Source organism: Nyctereutes procyonoides, unplaced genomic scaffold (assembly GCF_905146905.1).
Source record: "Nyctereutes procyonoides isolate TBG_1078 unplaced genomic scaffold, NYPRO_anot_genome, whole genome shotgun sequence".
In the NCBI taxonomy this organism is placed as follows: Eukaryota; Metazoa; Chordata; class Mammalia; order Carnivora; family Canidae; genus Nyctereutes; species Nyctereutes procyonoides.
In genome coordinates this window covers 602,305-622,947 of record NW_026575123.1, presented here as the reverse complement: position 1 = coordinate 622,947, position 20,643 = coordinate 602,305, and the positions used below count along the sequence as shown (strand labels likewise).

Sequence of the window (20,643 nt, the reverse complement as noted above, 5' to 3'; positions counted from 1 at the left end):
ATTGTGTCTAAAACCCTGTGATAAACTTCACTTCTTTGTTTCATTAAAGAACCATAGAGGATGAAGCTCAGAGGAATATGTGATGCTCCCTGGACTACCAAGAACCAATTTGGTATATGTATTTACATTAATAGCTCTTTAAAAAAAGAAAATGCAAGTCAAGAATATTAATTGATTTCATCAAGTCCATATAATTTATTTTGTTTCTTCTTGAAAATATTTAAGATACTGATTAATAATCAGAGCTAATATAGGCTAACAGCAGTATTTTTAAAAGGCTTCGAGAATTTGAGAAAGTGGATAAAAGAATACTGATGGTCATAGAAAAAATCTGGAATTGATTTTTTTATACTGGAAGTAGTTAATATGTTACAAAAATAAATGGTTAGCAGCTTACTTGCACTGCCCATCAGGTAAAATAAAAACAAGTGATTCTGGAACAAGAACAGAGTTCAAGGAATCAAGGACTGAGACTCCTATTATTTCCCCTTTCTCTCCACACCATGAGGAGAAATCCACTGCCCATCCCAGTCTTGATTCTGTTTTTCCTGCTCCTTCCCAGAGATGCTTCCACTACTTCAAAACCGTAAGCAACATTTCTATTAAATTCTACTGTCCTTTTCTTTCTCATTGTGTTATCTGCTTCTTGATATGTCTGTCTTACTTTTCTGATTTCCTGTGAAATTATCTGCTGTTTAAGGGGTTTGGAAAGGTCAGTAAGTTGTTATGGCTCATGTGGAAAAAAGCATACTCCAATTCTAGAAAACACGGAGACATAGGTCAGTTACATTTGTGAAATATTCACCTAATAAGAATACAGAATTATACAACATTCATTAAATAATAATACAGAATTTCTGCCCCAAAGGGGAAAAAAAGGTACACTCTTTATTGTCTCATAAAAAAAGGCTGCAGTGTCTCCTCCACTGTAAAATGACCTAGTGTCTGTATTTTCCCCCAGTCAGGATCACCAAGATGGATTCATGACCTTCAGACAAGCCAACATTTGTGTGTCAGATCATGCAATTCTTCAGCGAACCTGTGTGGGCTGGCATTACACCTTGGGAATATACAGATTTAACAAAATGTGGATCCTGCCCTCAATTTCTCACAGTACATAGAGGAACTAGTGTACAGAGAAAGGAATGCGGTGCAAAACCAGAAGCAAGCATTGCAGGATTCTGTGAGAATGCTCACAGAAAAATCTACCTCCTCCTGGAGCCTTTAAGGGATATAAGAGAAAGGGGCACCACCTAAGTCTGCAGAAAGTTGTTTTTGAGATAAATCTTATGAAGCAAATAGACTGTATCCAGATAGAAAAAGGCCACTTCAGAAAAAGAGAGAGGCATAGGAAACCAGAGCATTGCAAAGTACAGGGCATTTGAGTGGTTGTAAATGATGGACAAAGAGCAACAAGAAAGTGTTATTTTTTTCTGGGTGTCCATGATAATATATTTGGTGATTAGCCTTGCATGGCTCTCTGATATCAAAGAAATAGAGAGAAATAGAAAAGAGCCTAAATTACTTCTGAAATAGTACTGAAAAGCACTTTAGCTCCTCCTTTTCTATTGTTATTTCTTTAGTGTCCTGGAATAAAGAAATTCATATCATCCACATGAAACTCAAGACCCCATGTAAATAGGTTATTAAGACTTTCAATGATAATTAATTGGTTAATTACACTTTGTCATTGCTAAAAAAAAGTTTTGAGCTTTATAGACATAATTGACCAAAAAATTACAAAATAATGAAAGTATATCACATGATGGTTTCATATACATATATAATGGAAGGATTCCTCCCATTGGGTTAATTTAAATACCTATCTTCACCTTCTTCTTTCTTCTTCTTCTCCTTTCTTCTTCTTCTTCTTCTTCTTCTTCTTCTTCTTCTTCTTCTTCTTCTTCTTTCTTCTTCTTCTTCTTTCTTCTTCTTCTTCTTTCTTCTTTCTTCTTTCTTCTTCTTCTCCTCATCCTCCCCCTCCTCCTCCTCTTTCCTCTTTTTTGGTGAGAACATTTAAATTCTATAGTCACCACATTATACATTATGTCCTCAGACTTTGCTTACCTTACTTTAATTGAAAGTTTGTACCCTTTTACCAACCTCTCCCTATTTCCTTCAACACCCTCACCCCGCCCCAGCCCCTGGCAGCCATTTTTCTACTCTCTGTTTCTATGAATTTGACTTTTTTTTAAAGATTCTACATATAAGTGATAGCATGCAATATTACCTGTCTCTGACATATTTCACTTATAGTACCCTGAAATTCCATCCATGTTATTGCAAATGATAAGACTTCTTTATTTAAGGCTGAACTATATCCCATAATATATAATCTCAGCTTTCTTGATCCATTCCTAAATTTGACAATAATCTTTTTTTACTTCACTCAGCACTGGGTGTTATACTATATGTTGGCAAATCTAAATTCGATAAAAAATAATCCTTTTTTAAAATGATTTTATTTATTTGAGAGGAAAGGAGAGAGGGAGAGAGAGAGAGCATGAGCAATGGGTCAGGATAGAGGGAGTGAGAGAATCAGGCTCCCCTCTGAGTAGGGAGACATTTGTGGGACTTGATCCCAGGACCCCAAGATCATGACCTGAGCCAAAGCCAGACACTTAACCAGCTGAGCCATGCAGGCGCCCTTGAAAACTTCTATCCAAAATACATAATGACTCAAGGATTGTTCATCCATAGCTTATTCAAATATTGTGAGGGTGAATATCTCCACAACACAAGAGAAGCATAGCGTTTAACTTGTTGGAGGTTTCTGAGTTTCTAAGATCTTTTGGATTGGGCTTTGAAGAATACACTCCTCCGCCCTCTTGCTAAAACCCGGCTCTGTTCTGTGATTGGTGATTACAGAAAAGATGATCTAGAAAACAGCCACAAAAATGATGTCTTTTTAACTTCTCCATGGTTGATCCAGACCCCTATTCTCCACAGGCAGTACCTAGTGCTGGTCCCATCACAGCTGTACACTAAGGTTCCTGAGAAGGCCTGTGTTATGCTTAATGACCTGAATGAGACAGTGACAGTAAACTTAATTCTGGAGTATGCAACGCAAACCAGAACCCTCCTCTCAGACGTGGTGACAAAGAATTCCTTCTACTGCAGGCCCTTCACGGTCAGTATAATTCATTAGGATATGGGTGCACATTAGAGGAAGAGCATATTCGCTGCTACTTTGTGTTCTGACCCACCAACAATAAAAAAGCATAAGTACAAAGTGAACTTCAAATTCAGTCCTAAAAATGAACGTCCTACTGAATATGCTTTCATGATATCTACAAACAATTCTAGCACAATAAGCAAAAGGTGGTGGTAGCTATAGGAAAGATAAACTTGTGAGGTAAATAAAGTTCTTGCCATTACCCATAAAAACTCTGAAACTCATAATTTAAGTGACTTAAGATCTCACAAGTGGTTGATGGTTAATATCTTGTCCTTGTAACCTTTTATTATGTAAGGAATTAAATAGGTAATCATACTGGCTTACTACCAGTGATAGTATATAATGTCGATGTTGACTATTGGAAAATAACATTTGGTAATTATTTTAATAGCATTATATTGCTATGGAAATAAGAGCATGTTATTTTCTTCACTGTCATGACTGGAAGAACTAGTTTGTTTTACTGCAATGACATTTTCCCCTTAAATCAACAAAGCATTACTGTCATGTTACATAAGCATAAGAATCTATAAGTCCAGGGACATAATTCTTGACTTATTCCTTATTCATTCTCTGGGACTAAGCAGAGAATAAGAAAGTCATAAAGGCTGAGACATTCAGAAGTAGATCTGGGCAGATTTTTCAACTCGTTTCTGTTTTACAGATTCCAGAGTTGCCATCGTCCCCAGGGCTCATTACCGTGGAGGTGAAGGGACCAACCCAACTGTTCATAAAGAAGAAGAAAGTACACATCACAAAAGCAGACAGCCTGATCTTTGTCCAAACAGACAAACCCATCTACAAGCCAGGACAAACAGGTCAGTAACCAAATGAGCAAGGCCAACTTTAAGGGATAGGTGGGTGGTTCTCTAGAACTTATTCTGCAGTCATGAAAATCCAGCCATGTCATTATCTGTGTTACTATGGTGGATTCCCATTGGAGGGTTTCATGGGAAAAAATCTTTATGTTTCAGTGAGATTCCGTGTTGTCTCTGTGGATATCAGTTTTCATCCTTTGAATGAAACCGTAAGTCCCATAACAGTGGATGAGTTGGGAGGAAACAGGCAAAAATGTCAATCCCATCCTTTTGGAGAACCTAAGACCCGTATGATCTCATAAGAGTACCACTACCGGAAGATGGGGAAATCAGTTCATCAACTGCACTATTAAAATAAAATATTCAGTTGAAATTATGCTTTTCAAGATCCCAGTAATTTTTATTGAACACAAGAGATAAATTTCATCTGTAAAATAAACTTATAATTATAATTTGGACTTTTTTACCTTAGTATACATTTCCTCAATTGTATAGTACTTCATAAAAGTAAAGTCATGATTTGTCAAGAGATATATGTCCCAAACTAAACAAGGAAATATGCACCAGTTTGGGTCACAGCAACTTATATGTTTAGTTTGGGACATATATCTCTTGACAAATCATGACTTCCTGATTCAGATATTCTATGTTGACAGATCCTGATGTCATGCATTTCTTTTTCTAACCTCTATCTCACACTCATACTATTTTTTTTCTTTACAGTTCCCAGTGGTTTATATTGAGGTAGGTAATATCTTATATATGTTGGGATGAGGCCTTACGACAAGTTCTGTTCCATTGCCACCTCCTTGCTCCTCACCAGCACTTCACCAAGACTAAACAGTTTTTCCTGTCTATTTTAAGTCCTCTGGGCAGTGGGTAAGATGTAAATGAAGGAACAAAATCCCCGGAGCTGGTACAACTTAGTGGCTCTTATGGAAGAGCCAAATTCCTAACCAATTTGGGTATGCATAATTCCAAAAAGAGGTACTACAATCTGTAGTATCTCATAGCTGGTAACCCTGCCGCCCTTTCCTCAGTGTAGAATTCCTAGACAACTTTGCTCAGTACCTTTGATGTCAATTTACAAAACATCTACTATCCAAGCCCCAATGTGCCCTCCCTGAAAAGCTGTCCCTCTACTCAAAATACATATTTTAATTTTTTCTATGAACTCATAATGTTCTAACCTATAGAATCCCAAAAGGAACCGAATTTTCCAATGGCAAAATCTCAGATTGCAAGGAGGACTCAGCCAGCTCTCCTTCCCACTCTCAGTGGAGCCCACCCTGGGTGCTTATAAGGTCAAGCTGGAGAAGGAGTCAGGGGAAAAAATAGAGCACCCCTTTGAAGTGAAGGAATACGGTAAGAATTCTACCTGTGTCCAAGACATTTATGACATTATTTAAGAGTGTAAGAGTTTTTACACATAGGTACTAGCAAAAATCTAGCATATGATAGTTGGAAATTAGCAATTTTTTAATTTACCTAAATATTCACTATGCCATTTTCATGCACTATCTCATTTAATCCTCTTATCAACCATCTGAGGCAGATAGTATGTTATCTCCATTTTACAAACGAGTACATCAATAACTAGTACAGTTAGTAATTTACCAAAATTGCAGAGCCAGCAAGAGGTAAAAGAGATTTTAATAGGTCCATTACCCTATTCGAACAGAAATTGTGAACCAAAACAATAAATATCTGCATGCATCTGTTGAACTATAACTTATAGCTGAAGGCACCTCCTGGTTGTCTATGACCTACACCTATACTACTCTAATCAAAGCAGCCAGGTACTGAAGCCATTTTATGAGTTATCAGTCATGTGGATTTTCTAATATAAATTAAGTATATCATGCCATGGATGAAGAGACTTACCACAAAACGTGATTCCCCAAACTCACCTGGATTGTCATGAGGATTATAGGACCAGGATTTGTTATAGGAACAGCCAGTCTTGTACAACTGTGAGAGAGGCTAGAAAAGTAAGGGCCCAGCAGGAGGAGCTGGTGGATTGGAGGCACTCACTAACCAGTTCTCCTGAAGCATTAGTGGCGATGAATAAATTATCACCTGTAAGGGTGCCTTCAGATGCTAAAGTGACCATGAAGGGAAACTGATAGAACAATCGATGGAAAACTGTATGTATATGTACCACTTCAATACTTCCGTAATCAAGTTTCTGGTGATGAGTATGGGGCTTCCATTAGTCAGTAGGACCAGCAGTTGGAAAGAACTGGACACACAGAGGGAAAGAATAAGAACAAACTGGAATCCAGAGGCCTCTCTGCACCTCTCACTACATCTAACCATGACCATCTTCAGAGACTAATGGTGCTGCTGTTTCCTTCCATCTTTGAAAGGAGATCCTAGGAAATGTAGTGCCAGAGTAATCAAGTTAACGTGGTACAAAATACCCATGATCATAAACACATCTCCGTTGTCAGTACAGTTCTGCTGCTTCTTATTGTAATTATAATCATTTCATGTGATCCTACGTTATAAGGTTCTGTAATAGAGTCATTACTAATACTTGCAAGATATCCTACCCACCCACCTTCACCTCTTTCTTCCTTCTGCTGACAACAGTTTTGCCCAAATTTGAGGTCCAAGTGAAAATGCCCAAGACGATTAGTTTTCTGGATGAAGAATTTGAAGTATCCGCCTGTGGCCTGTGAGTTATATTTATTCCATCCCATTTCTATCTCCCTACTCTAAGTGCATTGCAAGTAATTATACTGGACTTCAAGTATTTGAATTAGAGAATGACTTTCTCTCCGACATGTCTGAGCTCCAGAGAGTGAGCAAGGGTGGTGGCACAGGACACTTACTTCTACCAATAACAGTATTTACTGAACACTTAAAATGTTCCAGATAATGTTTTAAGTGCCTTGTGAGATAGGGATAGTTACCTTTAGTTTGCAAATGAGGAAAATATAACACATAGGGGATAGAAAACGCGTTCAAGTTGCTACATATAATAAACAGCAGATTGGAATTTAAATCCAACAGTCTGACTCCAGACCCTGAACTCTTCACCACTATCCTATATTGCCTCTGCAATTGAAAAAAAAATCTAGCTTCAGGAAGCATTCTACATGCCAGACACTGTCCCAAACTGAACACAGGACATTCAGCTTAAGCTCATGCTCATGCTCATAACATCTATGCTATTCTTTGTCTTATTGCCTCCATTTCTTATTGCTCCCAATTTCTTAAACTATGGGAAATTAGGGGAAAAAACTAAGCAGATCTTCTTAAATAAATATATAGATACATAATGTAGAATTCACAATACATGTCATAGTTATTTCTTCCCTGATTGCCTTTTAGTTCACTAGAACATACTCCACATGCACTGAGGAGAGACACTTTACCTCTTGCTTTTGAAAACAATATGAGGATCATATTTTCATCTTTGTCACTAGTTTTGGTGCTTTAGATTTTTCCCTCATGAGAGAGAGCCCTTTGAGTCAGATTTAAAGATAAGATTCAACAAAGTGAGATTTAATAAATAATTTATTGCTTTATCAGTACTTCTAGAAATTGGGGGGAAAAAAACTATAATGAGGGGATGATTAGAGCCATCAAAGCCAAAGCTCACCTACCTCACAGTTTTGGCTAAAGCAATAGGCCTCAAACTTAGTGAGCATCAGATTCTATGGCGGTGATTCATTAAAATGTAGACTCCTTTGGCCCCAAATCTAAAGATTCCAATCATAGGGTGTCTGGGTGGCTCAGTGGCTGAGCATCTGCCTTTGGCTCAGGTCATGATCCAGGGGTTCTAGGATCTAGGCCGGCATCGGGCTCCCCACAAGGAGCCTGTTTCTCCTTCTGCCTATGTCTCTGCCTCTCTCTCTCTGTGTGTCTCTCATGAATAAATAAATTTTAAAAATATATATATATATAAATTTCAATCATAAACCTAAGGAAAGATTTAGGACTCTGAATCTCAATAAATATCTCAGGTAATTTTAGCATAGGTGTTCCATAAAGCACACTCTGAGAAACAAGACTAAGTTTGGCTTCCCATCATATCTTACTTCACTCAGCCTGCTATGACAAAATACCACAGAGTAGGTAGTTTATAAACAACAGAAATTTATTGCTCATAGTTCTAGAGGCTAGAAATCCAAATTCAAGTTACCAGCATGGTCACATTCTGGTGAAGCTTCTCTCTCTATCATAGCTGATGCCTTCTTGTCATGTCCTCATGTGGTGGGAGGGGCAAAGGATCTTGCTGGAGCCTTTTTTATAAAGACTCCAACCACATTTATGAGGGCTCCACTCACATCATCAACATACCTCCCAAAGACCTTACCTCCTAAGACTATCATCTATGGGTTTTAGGATTTCCACATATAAATTTGGAGGGATGCAAACATTCAGACCATACCATAGCATATCTTTCCATCAGATTTGGCATAATCAGACTAAGTTATTATGATACTGTTCATTTATAACATATCTGTTCTGCGTGGTTAGTGCTTTTGAATATTTAAATTCCCATTCAAGTTCTCACTTATCCTCTTAAAATACATATGAATTAGGGAGGACTTAGAAATACACTGTCTACATATCCTTAAATTTCGCCTTAAAACACCTTAGAAGGTGTTATCAAAACTGGAATTATTACCTAGATAATCTGAAGGCAGAGAAAAAGGAAATAAGATAGTCTTAGAGTAAAACCACAGCTAAAAAGTAAGGAAAGATCTGAGAAAAACTACATTGTTAAATTTTCATTTAGAGGTATTTTAAAAAGATCCAGTAGGCATTTTCTTAGAGTTGTAGACATGGGTAATAATTAAAATAATTAGATAATTAAGATGTAGTTTCAGAATAAGTGCTTCTAAAGTATAACTATGTGAACAAGACGGCTATATGTGTGGATCAAATCATGTGAACAAATATCCGAGTTATTTATATTAAATATCCCATTGTATAACTGCTTTACCATTATAGATACACGTATGGAAAGCCTGTCTCTGGTGTGGTGACAATTAACATATGCAGAAAATACTCACAATATCATTTTGCCTGCCATGGAATGCATTCGCAAGGTGTCTGTGAAGAATTCAGTCAACAGGTATATGGAAACCATTCTTCCCAAGACACGAACACCAGAGCCTGTTTTCTCATGGATTGTAATGCAATAAAGAATATCATACAATAGAATACAATACTGTATTGTGAAAACAGTACAACAGAGAGCAGTGTGAGGTAGGGGAAACACTGTAAGATTGCCAGGCAATGTTAGGAGCCTACTTGAGAATTTGGTTCATTAATTTATAGTGGTATTTATTTGGCCAGTTTTATAATTTCCTTCTGACACCAATTAACATGCCAAATATAAAGAAATAAAATAATGTGAAAGTATCCAAAGTCGGCTTTTATCAAACAGATAAAAGAAAAAGAATGTGGCAGGTGTTAAGAATTTGGTTAGTGGGAGGAGGTGCCTGGCTGGCTTAGGTGGTAAAGCCTGTGACTCTTGAATTCATGGTCATAAATTCTAGCCCCATGTTGGGTGAAGAGCTTACTTTAAAAAAGGGGGAGGGGGAAGAATTCGGTTAGTGGTAGAATTAAATGACTTGCTATGGGATCTAAAGCTCATATGGAAGAATATGAAACCCACATAGAAAGATAACATAAAAGCCCAGAGAATGGCAGTGAGTGTAAGGATATGAAAAAGAAAGTTATCAAAGCTGCAGCGAGGGGCGCCTGGGTGACTTAGTTGGTTGAGCATCCAACTCTTGGTTTCAGCTCAGGTCATGGTCTTGGGGTGGTGGAATTGAGCCTCACTTTGGGCTTTGTGCTGAGTCTGGAGCCTGCTTAAGAGTCTCTCTCTCCCTCTGCCCCTCCCCCAACCCCACTCACCCACACATATGTGCATGAAAACAAATCTTTCTTAAGATGTGGGCCCCAAAATTTAATTTGGAAATCTAATTACTATAATTATTCATAGATTCAATGAATATATATCTTTTTATTAATGTCCTAGACATGGATAAATACAGTTAAAAAAATATAATCCTTAGTCGATATGTAGATGAAAGTGGTCACAGAGGAGATGTTATATCTGAGCTGAGTTTAGAAGAGCAGTAACTCTTAACCAAGATAAGAATGGAAGAAAGAATGTTATCACTTGTGAAGCAATGTATGCAGAGAGAGTACACTGGTACATTTAGAAACTAGGAAGTTTAATTTGGCAGAAATGGGATAGGCTTTCAGAAGAGAAGGGGGAAGGCAGAGGTTGGCAATGAGTAACTCAATGATCAATGAAGAAACTGGATGTCATTTTTGGCTTGGGAAAGGGTAAGCACCTAAAGGATGGTCAGAATATTTGTAAAATTTCCTTTGGCCAACAAAAATCTTTCACAAATTGATAACTGACTTTTTTTATATCAAACTGGAGGACCCAGGAACTCTCTTTCTTTCTCTTCAGGCAGATAATAAAGGCTGTTTCACACAACTCGTGAAGACCAAAGTATTTCAGCTGAGACAAAGGGGGTATGACATGACAATACAAGTGGAAGCCAAAATCAGAGAGGAGGGAACAGGTTTGTTTGTATTACTTATAAATATTAATTCATTAAGTCACCAATATATTAAGCATCTATCAAACTTCCATTCCATGTAAAACACTTTGTAGTTTCTGGGGACTATGAAAATAACATGGTACCTGCTGTCAAGGAACTAGAAATCTAAGAAGAAATTATATATAGGTTTGTATATATGTATATGTATACTTGTGTGTATGTATTTATAACCACAACAAAATTTCCATAAGAAATGTAAAAACTAACAGCCAAATGAGTATGAAAAGAGAGAATTAATTTTTATATAGAAACAAAGAAAGTTGATAAACTAGCATGTGAGCTGATTTGGATAATATTTTGAAAGCTTGTGATGAACTGGGAAAGCGTGATTCTTCTTTTTTTAAACTTTTTTTTTATTTTAATTTATGATAGTATAAAACAAATATGTTTAGTCTCAGAAGAAACTGAAAATGTAGGCTGGGGCTAAGGTGTGTAAAAAAGTAAATCATATGCTAAAAAGATTATATTTTGGGGATTCCTGGATGGCTCAGTGGCTTAGTGCCTGCCTTTGGCCCAGGGCATAGTCCCGGAGTCTCGGGATCAAATCCCATGTTGGGCTCCCTGTATGGAGCCTGCTCCTCTCTCTGCCTTTGTCTCTCATAAGTAAATAAATAAAATCTTTTTTAAAAAGGTTAAATTTTATTATGAAATGCCTTAGGTATCTACAGATATATTTGAGGAGAATGTTCTAAATATATTGATATTTTGAAAATATAGTTCTAGCAGACATGAAGAGGACAGGCTAGATGAAACAATTTTACGGTGTTACAATTTGATACATCAGATTATTATTCAAAATTGCCCCAAAGATTACAAACCTGGGACCTGGGAAATGGAAATGCCATTTATCAAAGATAAGAAGTAGATAAAAAGAAATATAATGAAATGGGTCAAAGAAAATTCATTCAACAATGAATCATTGCATCAATGAGTTATTGTAATCTGGAACATCAAGATAGAAGTTGATTCATTCAGCTTTAAAAATAATTTTAAAAAAATAAAAATAATTTTTTTAAAAAATCAGAGCAAAATCAGGACCAAAATCGATTCCCATTGTATCTATAGCTCCTAAGAGTAAGGGCAATCATTCTAAAAGTGAACTCACTTAGCATTGCTAAATTGAAGCTAGAGACAGACAAGGAGAGCCCAAGGACAGAAACAACTACATTTAGGACATAGTATCAAATAAACCAGCATAATAAAATTAGAAGTCACAGGCATGGGGGAAAATAATAAAGTACAATTTCTTAGAAGACACTGGAAGAGTCTCGGTGGCACTGATTTATAAAGTACTTCTAGGAGTTCATTTTGATCAAGTCTGAGATGAGAATGCTATACTGGGAAGGGTGCCAGGGTGGCTCAGTTGGTTAAATGTCCAATCCTTAATCTCAGCTCAGGTCTTGATCTCAGGATCGTGAGTTCAAGCCCTGCACTGGGCTCCACACTGGGCATGGAACCTAATTTAAAAGAGAGAGAGAGAGAATATTATATTTGGAGCAAATAAGAGATCTTTTAGACTTTGATAGACCAATGCTTTAGATAATGAAGCCAAGGTACAGATTGCATTTCACTAACTGGAAAGGCACCAGGTGTTGGCTATACTGTGGAAGGGGCATACAGCGAAAAGAAGGGTCTTGCTGGGGAAGTAGTTTGTGATAGACATGTAAACATATTCTGAGACCAATGTGAAGAATCCTGTTGTATGCAGAAAGTCATGGGGAGAGGAGAGGGATCTGAGAGAGGCTGAAACAAAAATGGAGCAAGATCACAGATCTGAGAAGAGCTTAAGAACACAGATGGAACAAATAAGATACCGGTGAAACCAGAAGAATTGGGAAATTAGTTATAATAATTTTTTATCTTGAAGGTGAAACTAACGTCAAGTTGCTTGTATTTTCTAAGTGTGAAAAATTCTGGAAAGAGTAAGAAATAGAATAGGGATAGTACTTTGTCATGACAGAGCAAAGCTGGAGTGGAAGTAGGAAGTGAGTTGAGTATATAGAACAGTTCGATTTCACTTTTCTTTTTCAGAGGTGGAACTAACTGGGCATGGATCATGTGAAATCACAAATATCCTGAGCAAGCTGAAATTTACAAAAGCGGATACATATTATAGACCTGGGCTTCCTTTTTATGGGCAGGTAAAATATCTTTTCAATAAAATTCATGTTTTGGGAGAGGTGGCCATTAAGAAAATAAATTTTACTACCAAAAGAGTACAATTTATTATAAAAATAAATATTTATTTCGAATGGGGAAAGAAATGGTAGCCATGACAAACTTAAAAGGCAAATAACATCATATCCAGAAAAACAAAGCACACTTTTATTGACTAACTTCCTAACACATTTCTGAAAGACATTTTTCCTGTGTAGTTTGGCTGCATACTCAGATTGCTCCTTTAGAAACAATGATTTTGTAATACAATTCTTTTTTAAAGATACTCTTTCATCTAGATGATTGAGTTTTTTTTTCATATTGATAGTTTTTAAAAGTTTTTTTTTCCAGTTTCAAAGCTCAGTATTGGTAATAATATTGGTAAGTTTTCAGACTGATATCTAACTTAGTAAACTATCAGTTTCTGTCATATAAGAGATATAAGGTTTCTAGGCATTTTAAATTTCCTTTTTTAGTAACTAATATTTGAATTGACAGTTGATAGGCTATTGACAGTTGATAGGCAATTTCTTCATTAACTGAAATTCCTAAGTATTTCACAGTTGATGACATTACGAATTTTGTATTTTCTTCATTTATTACAGTATTATGTTGCAAATTGGCAAGAAATTAATACATGTATAGATATGATTGGGCAAAGCCATCTTGGAACAAGTGAAGAATGTGAGAAAACTGAGGATTAAAAGGATGAATATGACTTGGCCAGAAGTTTAAGAAAGGGGAGAATGGTCAAGGTCCTAGGTGTGAAACAGCTTTTAAAGAGCAACTATGTGACAGGCTGAGGTAGGAGATATAGCTGGAGATGGCTGTAAGTAAGCCGGAACAGATCTTGAGGGCTTTATAGAATATGTTCAGAATTTTGATGGGCTTTTGTTTGTTTGTTTTTCTTTTTTTTTTTTCTTAAGAATTTATTTGAGAGAGACAGAGATGGTGACAGATATAGCGAGAGAGAGCACAAGCAGAGAGGAAAGGGAGAAAAGCAGATTATCTGCTGAGCAGGGACCACCCCACCCTCCCAAACATGGGGCTCGATCCCAGGACTCCGGGATCATGACCTGAGCCAAAGGCAGATAGATGCTTAACCAAATGAGCCACTCAGGCACCCCTGCTCAGAATTTTGGATTGAGAAGTTACCGAAAGTTTTAAGGAGAATAACATGACCAATTTAGCTCAGGCCATAGAGAGAGTGATTTGAAGCAAGCATGAAGCAGTAAGAGAATGAACTGTGAAAGACCAAATAAAAAGCTGCTGGAAATGAGATGGGGGGAAAACATTATGTTTTGTCTGTGGAGGAAAGAAATAGAGCTAAAATAAAAACAAGACATCTATTTGGGACCTCAGATTGCAATTCAAGAAACATGGATTTGGGCAGCAATCCACATAGTGTATCTTCTCCCTGAGAACAGATATAAATGGTTTTAAAGACAAAGGAGGATTCTTGTACATGTTATTCATGAGGAATTTTGATTGGTGTTGGTGGCAGAAATCTAATCTTGACTGAATATAATTGGTTGCTAAGGCTTTCACTGAGCAAAATCTTCTGTAGCAGGTTACAGGCATTTGGGATGAGTTTGGCCCAATTCAAAAGTTCATGGTTCCACTCAGCTCCACTGTAAACCCTTTGATAAGTGATCTCATTTTATTTCACCTTAAACAGATTTTAACTGGAATGATAGCAATGGGTCTGAAGAGAAGTAAGTAAAATGTGTTGAACAGAGTTAAGAGATAGCACTTGGCCTTGGGTTAGATGTAGTCAGCAAAAGAGGGAAAATGATGGGAAAAGGCCTTTGATATTGTTGGATAATCTATGGGAATGGATAGAAGCACTGTATCCTGAGATAGAGCAGACAGGGATGAAGAAAATTGAGAAAGGTGATATTTTGAGCTCATTTTTGCATATTCTTAATTGTTATATGCTCACGGAACATCTAAATAGAAATGTCAGAAAGAAAAATAGTTTAGAGCCCAGAAAAACAAATCTTATTTTCAGATTCTAAGATCTTTAGTAAATGACAGTGGCCAATAGGTCAAGAGGTGAACACAAGAGAGAGTGGAAGGCGTCATTGCTATGTAACCCTTGACACCAGCTATTACTTCCACTTCTAGGTTCTTCTAGTTGACGAGAAGGATCAGCCAATGGCCCATAAAACTGTAGTCGTCAGTGTGGACATAACCACATACCAATCCAGCCTTACCACGAATGAACATGGTTTGGTGAACATTTACATTGATACCACCAACTTCACATCTTCTCCCTTTACAGTTATGGTAAGTGGGAAGGGGCATCTGGGACTGAAAAGACATTGCTGAGGCCACATAACTTAAACATATCCGGGAAGCACATAAATTCTAGGGAGGAAAGAAATGGCAATAAAGAGTAAAATAGAAATTAAGCAAATCAGAGACCTAAGTTATAAGAAAAATATTATCTGCCAGAAAACTTTTACTCTAGCATCGTCTAGTGTCAGGAGACACTTATTAGATCATCTTGATATCCCCATATAAAATTCAATATTTTTACAGTATTAGAGCTTAGATGTTATTTGGTTTTTTTGGTGTTACCACCATTTTTTATTTTTTGTAAAAAATGTAAATATCTTTATGCAGTTTAGAGGCTTAAGAGGATTAAGAAAAAGTAATTGTTCTCGACTATGAGGGAATATTATCTATTAAATCAATATAGCACAACCTTAAATAAACTTAAGGAAAAGTCACTCACAGATTATGCTTTATTTGGGAGAGCAGACTATGATGGAATCAAACAGGCCTGGTTCACATTAAATCTTCAGTACATGACATTTCAGGTTGACCAAGATATACATAATGTACATTAACAGCCTTTTTAAGACCTTTTATTCTTTACACTAGGTGACTTACAAACAGAATGCCCACTGTTTTGATAATTGGTGGCTTGAAGAACGTCATAACGAAGCACAGCACACTGTAAAACATATTTTCTCCCCGAGCAAGAGTTACGTTCACCTTGAACTTGTTGCTGGTACCATAACCTGTGGACAAACCCAGGAGATCCGGGCGCACTACATCCTGAATGGACAGATTCTGAAGGATGAAAAAGAATTAACCTTCTATTATTTGGTAAGAATGGAAACCACTATCGCTCTTTCTAATCATGTGGAGATTGAGTTCCTATCTAAGTAATGCGCTGTGCTAGATATCAGTGTGCACCTTTTTTTTTTTTTTTGGAAGAAAAGTTACTTCCTAATAAAATTCCTAATGCTTTAATTTCTTACCTATGCCCTGGTCCCTACTGAAACTTTTTAGTTTTATGAGTTCCAATGGAAAATTATTGAATGAGAGGAAAAAGACTAAGAAAAAATGCTTTCTTAGTCAAAAAGAATGTTTTTCTTAGAACTTAACAGATAAATAAGCAAAGTATAAGAAATCAAGAACTAAGGAAATCAAGAACCATAGGAAATAAAAATTATAAACATTTGGGGACTTAGGTGGCTCAGTTGCTGGTTAGGCATCCAAGTCTTGATTGATCTCAGCTCAGGTCATGATCTCAAGGTTGTGAGTTCAAGCCCCATGTTGGGCTCTGGGTTGGGTATGGAGTGACTTAAAAATATATATATTATAAACAATCTTCTAAAAATGTTCAATTTTGACATTAATTGGAGAAGTGAAAATAAAACAGTAAAGCAGTAACATTTTACACCTATAAAGCTTATAAATAGTTTACAAAGTTCTTAATAGTGCATTTGAAGGAAAAAAGGACATTGACAGGCATATTATAAATTGGTATCATACTTTTGGGGTCAATAAACTTATTTGTGCCCTGAGATTAAAAATATGATCCAAAACTGGTAGTTACTCAAGTAAGTCATTTTAAGAAAAATTAATGTGTAGGAAATTCTAGGTAGGATTAACTATAAATAATATTTTTTAAAAATCCATGAAAAAGCAAAAAGAAATTGACAATAAGAATCTTAGTTTTATTGCTTCCTAGTTATGTGACTTTGGGCAATTTATGTAATCTCATTTGTAAGACAAATATCAGTCATCTTTCTTAAATACTAGGGATAGGATTTATACCTACTTCATGCGAATATTGCGCACATTAAATAAAATCTTAAAACCAAATTATTTAGTTCAACGTCTGGCACATACAGAGTGTCAATACATTTAGGTTTTTAACAATAGAGAAAACTTACATGTACTTTATATCCTCCTCTACTGCATATTGCTTTGTGTATGTTTAAAATATCTATTGAAAGAATATGTAAATTTGAAGTATTAATATTCAAGAAAAGCAGCAAATATTAAGTAAAACACTAAAACATTGCAAAATATATATTTGTTACTTAAAGTGTGTAACTATACATACAGGAAAATGCTGAAAAATATTCAAAACTTCTGGGTTGGGGGATCTCTGGGTGGCTCAGAGGTTTGGCGCATGCCTTCTGCCTGGGGCGTGATCCTGGAGACCCGGAATCGAGTCCCGCATCGGCTCCCTGCATGAAGCCTGCTTCTCCCTCTGCCTGTGTCTCTGCCTCTCTCTCTCTGTCTCTCTCTGTCTCTCTCTCTCTCTCTCTGTGTCTTTCATTAATAAATAAATAAAATATAAAAAAAAACTTCTGGGTTGGAGTAGTGAGATTATTTATATATTTTAAATATGTTTATGTAAGTTTACTATGTGCTCTTTAAGATGATAATGGATATATTTCCCTCTTCAGATCAAAGCAAGAGGAATGATCTCCCGATCAGGAATCCATGTGCTGTCCATTGAACAAGGAGACTGTAAGTACTTCCAGGATTTCCTTGTTTTTCTCTCATATAATCAGATCCTAAACATTTTAGCAAGATGGAGTTACTTTTACATCTTACATTTTACATGTACATTTTACAGAGGCGATGGTCACCAACCTTCTTCCATCAACCAGAGATGAGGAAGCTAATATAAAAACATGGCATACTAGATTCATTTTTTAAAAGATTTTATTTATTTATTTATTTGACAGAAAGGGAGTGAGAGAGCACAAGCAGCGGGAGGAGCAAAGGGAGTGGGAGAAGCAGGCTCCCCACTGAGCAGGGATCCCAACTCAGGGCTTTATCCCAGGCCCCTAGGACCATGACGTAAACCAAAGGCTGATACTTAACTGACTAAGCCACCCAGGCACCCCCATTTTAGTCCATTTAGTATCTTTTCTTCATTTTATAGCATTTCTATATTTTAAATTTTATTCCTCAAGTAAAATATATTCATTTTATAATTAAATGTCTTAAGATGCATAAATAATTTAAAAGCACAGAAATCACAGAAAAATCTTACTGTGTAGGTCTTTGTATTTGTTTCCTATTGCTGCTGTAATAGATTGCCACCCTCTTTCTGGCTTAAAACCATGCAAATTTATCAGCCTACAGTTTTGTAGGTCACATGTCACACTGGACTAAATATCAAGGTGTCCAAAGACTGCAGGCTTTCTGGAGCTCTCAGGAATTAATTATCCATTTCCTTTCCTAAAGACCTCCTACATCCTTCAGTTTCTATCTTCAACACCAGAAATACATCATCTTCAAATCTCTCTCTTTCATTTCTGCCCCCTCTTTAAAGATTACTGTGATTACATTGGGCTCACTTGGATAATGCAGGATAATCTTCTCATCTCAAAGTTCTTGACTTAATCACATTTGCAAAGTCCCCTTTTGCTATACAAAGTTTTTGAGATCTATCTTTGGGAGACATTATTCTGCATACCACAAACTGCCTCCTGGCCCCAAAGATTCACATCCATCCCATATGCAAAATGCATTCACCGCATCCCAACAACCCTAAAAGCCTCAATCCTTTATAGCATTAACTCAAGTCCAAAATCTCATGTAAGTCTCATCAGCTTGAAAGGCCCAAATATCATCATCTCAATTATCTAAATTAGATACTGATGGGGCCTTGGGTGTAATCCTTTCTAGGATGACAAGAGTCATCAGTCAGAAGAAATTTTGAAAGCAGTTGGACAAACAGCATTAGGTTTCAAGATACTGCTTTGTCTACATCTTACAATTATTTGCATGTGATATTTTCATTTATGTTCAGTAAAAACATTTTCAAATTTCCCTTTTAATATCTTCTTTGGACTATGGGTGATTCATAAAATATATGTTATTTAATTTCCAAATACCAAGATATTTATCAGAGATTTTTCTTATTTATTTCTAATTTAATGCTGCTGTGATTATTTCTTTAAAATTTAGTAAGACATGGGACACCTGGCTGGATGGCTCTGTCGGTTAGGTGTCCAATTCTTCATTTCAGCTCAGATCATGATCTCAGGATGGTGAAATTAACCCCCAAATCGGCTCTGCACCCAGCATGAAGTAGGCTTCAGATTCTCTCCCCACAAACCTCATCTCCCTGCTCCTGCATGCTCTATAGATAAATACATACATACATACATGCAATCTTTTTTAAAGAATTTTTTAAAAAATTTAGTGAGACATATTTTATGGCCCCACATATGATCTATCTTGGTAAATGTAAGAATTTCTATTCTTCTGCTCTTAAGCAGTGTTTTCTAAATGTCATTTAAGTCAAGTGATTCACAACATTTCTATATCTTAGATAATACTTTCCTTCTGGATTTTCTTGAATCATTAACATCTCTTAATGAAAGAATAAATAACTTTTTTAAAAAAGGATCTGTTACAAAAAGATAAATACATTTGGTCTATTTATTTATTGCATGTCCCCAGTCTAAATCTCATAATTAGCTTCCCTTTTTTCTATTCATTTGAATGATTATAGGCTATCATTTAGCTAAGGCAAAATAAAATTTTTTTATTAATAGAGCATATTTAGGGACATCAAAAAGCTCACCTACCCAAAGTAAGTCAGAATATCTAGGAAAAGATGAAGAATACATATTACAAAAATTAAAATGTATTTGTCCTTTATCTTTGAAACCCCATTTTTTCTATTAGTCCTTGGCATGCTTGTGGGTACATAATAAATATTTTAAACTAATTCATCAGTGAAGGATATCTCTTTGTTTACAATTTGTGATAGCTAAACTTTATTTGAAGTTTATATATTTGAACTATACTTGAAGAGAACTAAATTTGAAGATAATATATCTTTCTTCATATATCTCTATAATAAGGCTTTTGGATAAAAACATTAATAAAATATGGTCCATGCCTTCAAGATGCCCTCAGGATATTATGTTTTTTATGTGCCCATTATATGGTTTTAGTATTATCATTTCAAATTATTTTATGAAGTATAGTTAATATAATGGGATATTAATTTCAGGTGTACAATATATTGATTTGACAATTCTATACGTTACTCAGTGTTCACCATGATAAGTATAGTCATCATCTGTCATCATACAATGTTATTACAATATTATTGACTACATTCCCTATGCTGTACTACTCAGCCATAAAAAAATGGATGAGATCTTGCCACTTGGAACAACATGGATGGCCTCTAGAGGGTAATATGCTAAGTGACATAAGTGAGAAGTTTCAAGTTTATTTCAACCCTCCTATTTCTATGTATTTTCACCACAAGCTGTCTTCAAATTTTCTATAGATATAGGATGGCTATAATTTTTAAATAATTTCATGCAACAAGGAACTTAGAACATTTATGAGAAAATTAAGTGGGCATACCTATAAGCACTGTGTATGCACACAGAAAGGAACCACTAAGATAAATGCAGGAAATTCTCTGATAAAAATCAGAAACATGGCATGTTTTGTATATGATTATTTGTACCTATATCTCTGCAGTATTGAAAATGGCCTGAAGGTAGAGATTGTGTTGCGTTCTTTGAATTATCCTCATGCATATGACAGGAATTGTGTTGATTTGGATCATAAATAGAGATAATTAAAGATGTCTAGA

General features: G+C 36.0%; 1 protein-coding gene across 1 annotated transcript in view; it reads left to right on the top strand.

Annotated features, from left to right (window-relative positions):
* Nucleotides 1-446: 446 nt before the first annotated feature.
* The window catches only part of LOC129517182 (pregnancy zone protein-like), a 48,057-nt gene continuing 27,860 nt past the window's right edge, over nt 447-20,643 (top strand). Inside the window, exons 1-13 of the mRNA XM_055336839.1 lie at nt 447-586; nt 2,950-3,130; nt 3,843-3,996; nt 4,153-4,205; nt 4,720-4,740; nt 5,193-5,361; nt 6,592-6,676; nt 8,965-9,088; nt 10,445-10,559; nt 12,630-12,739; nt 14,883-15,044; nt 15,645-15,872; nt 17,471-17,534. Coding sequence (XP_055192814.1) covers nt 504-586; nt 2,950-3,130; nt 3,843-3,996; nt 4,153-4,205; nt 4,720-4,740; nt 5,193-5,361; nt 6,592-6,676; nt 8,965-9,088; nt 10,445-10,559; nt 12,630-12,739; nt 14,883-15,044; nt 15,645-15,872; nt 17,471-17,534 — 1,549 coding nt within the window. The 5' untranslated portion in view covers nt 447-503. The remainder of the gene's footprint in view (nt 587-2,949; nt 3,131-3,842; nt 3,997-4,152; nt 4,206-4,719; nt 4,741-5,192; nt 5,362-6,591; nt 6,677-8,964; nt 9,089-10,444; nt 10,560-12,629; nt 12,740-14,882; nt 15,045-15,644; nt 15,873-17,470; nt 17,535-20,643) is intronic.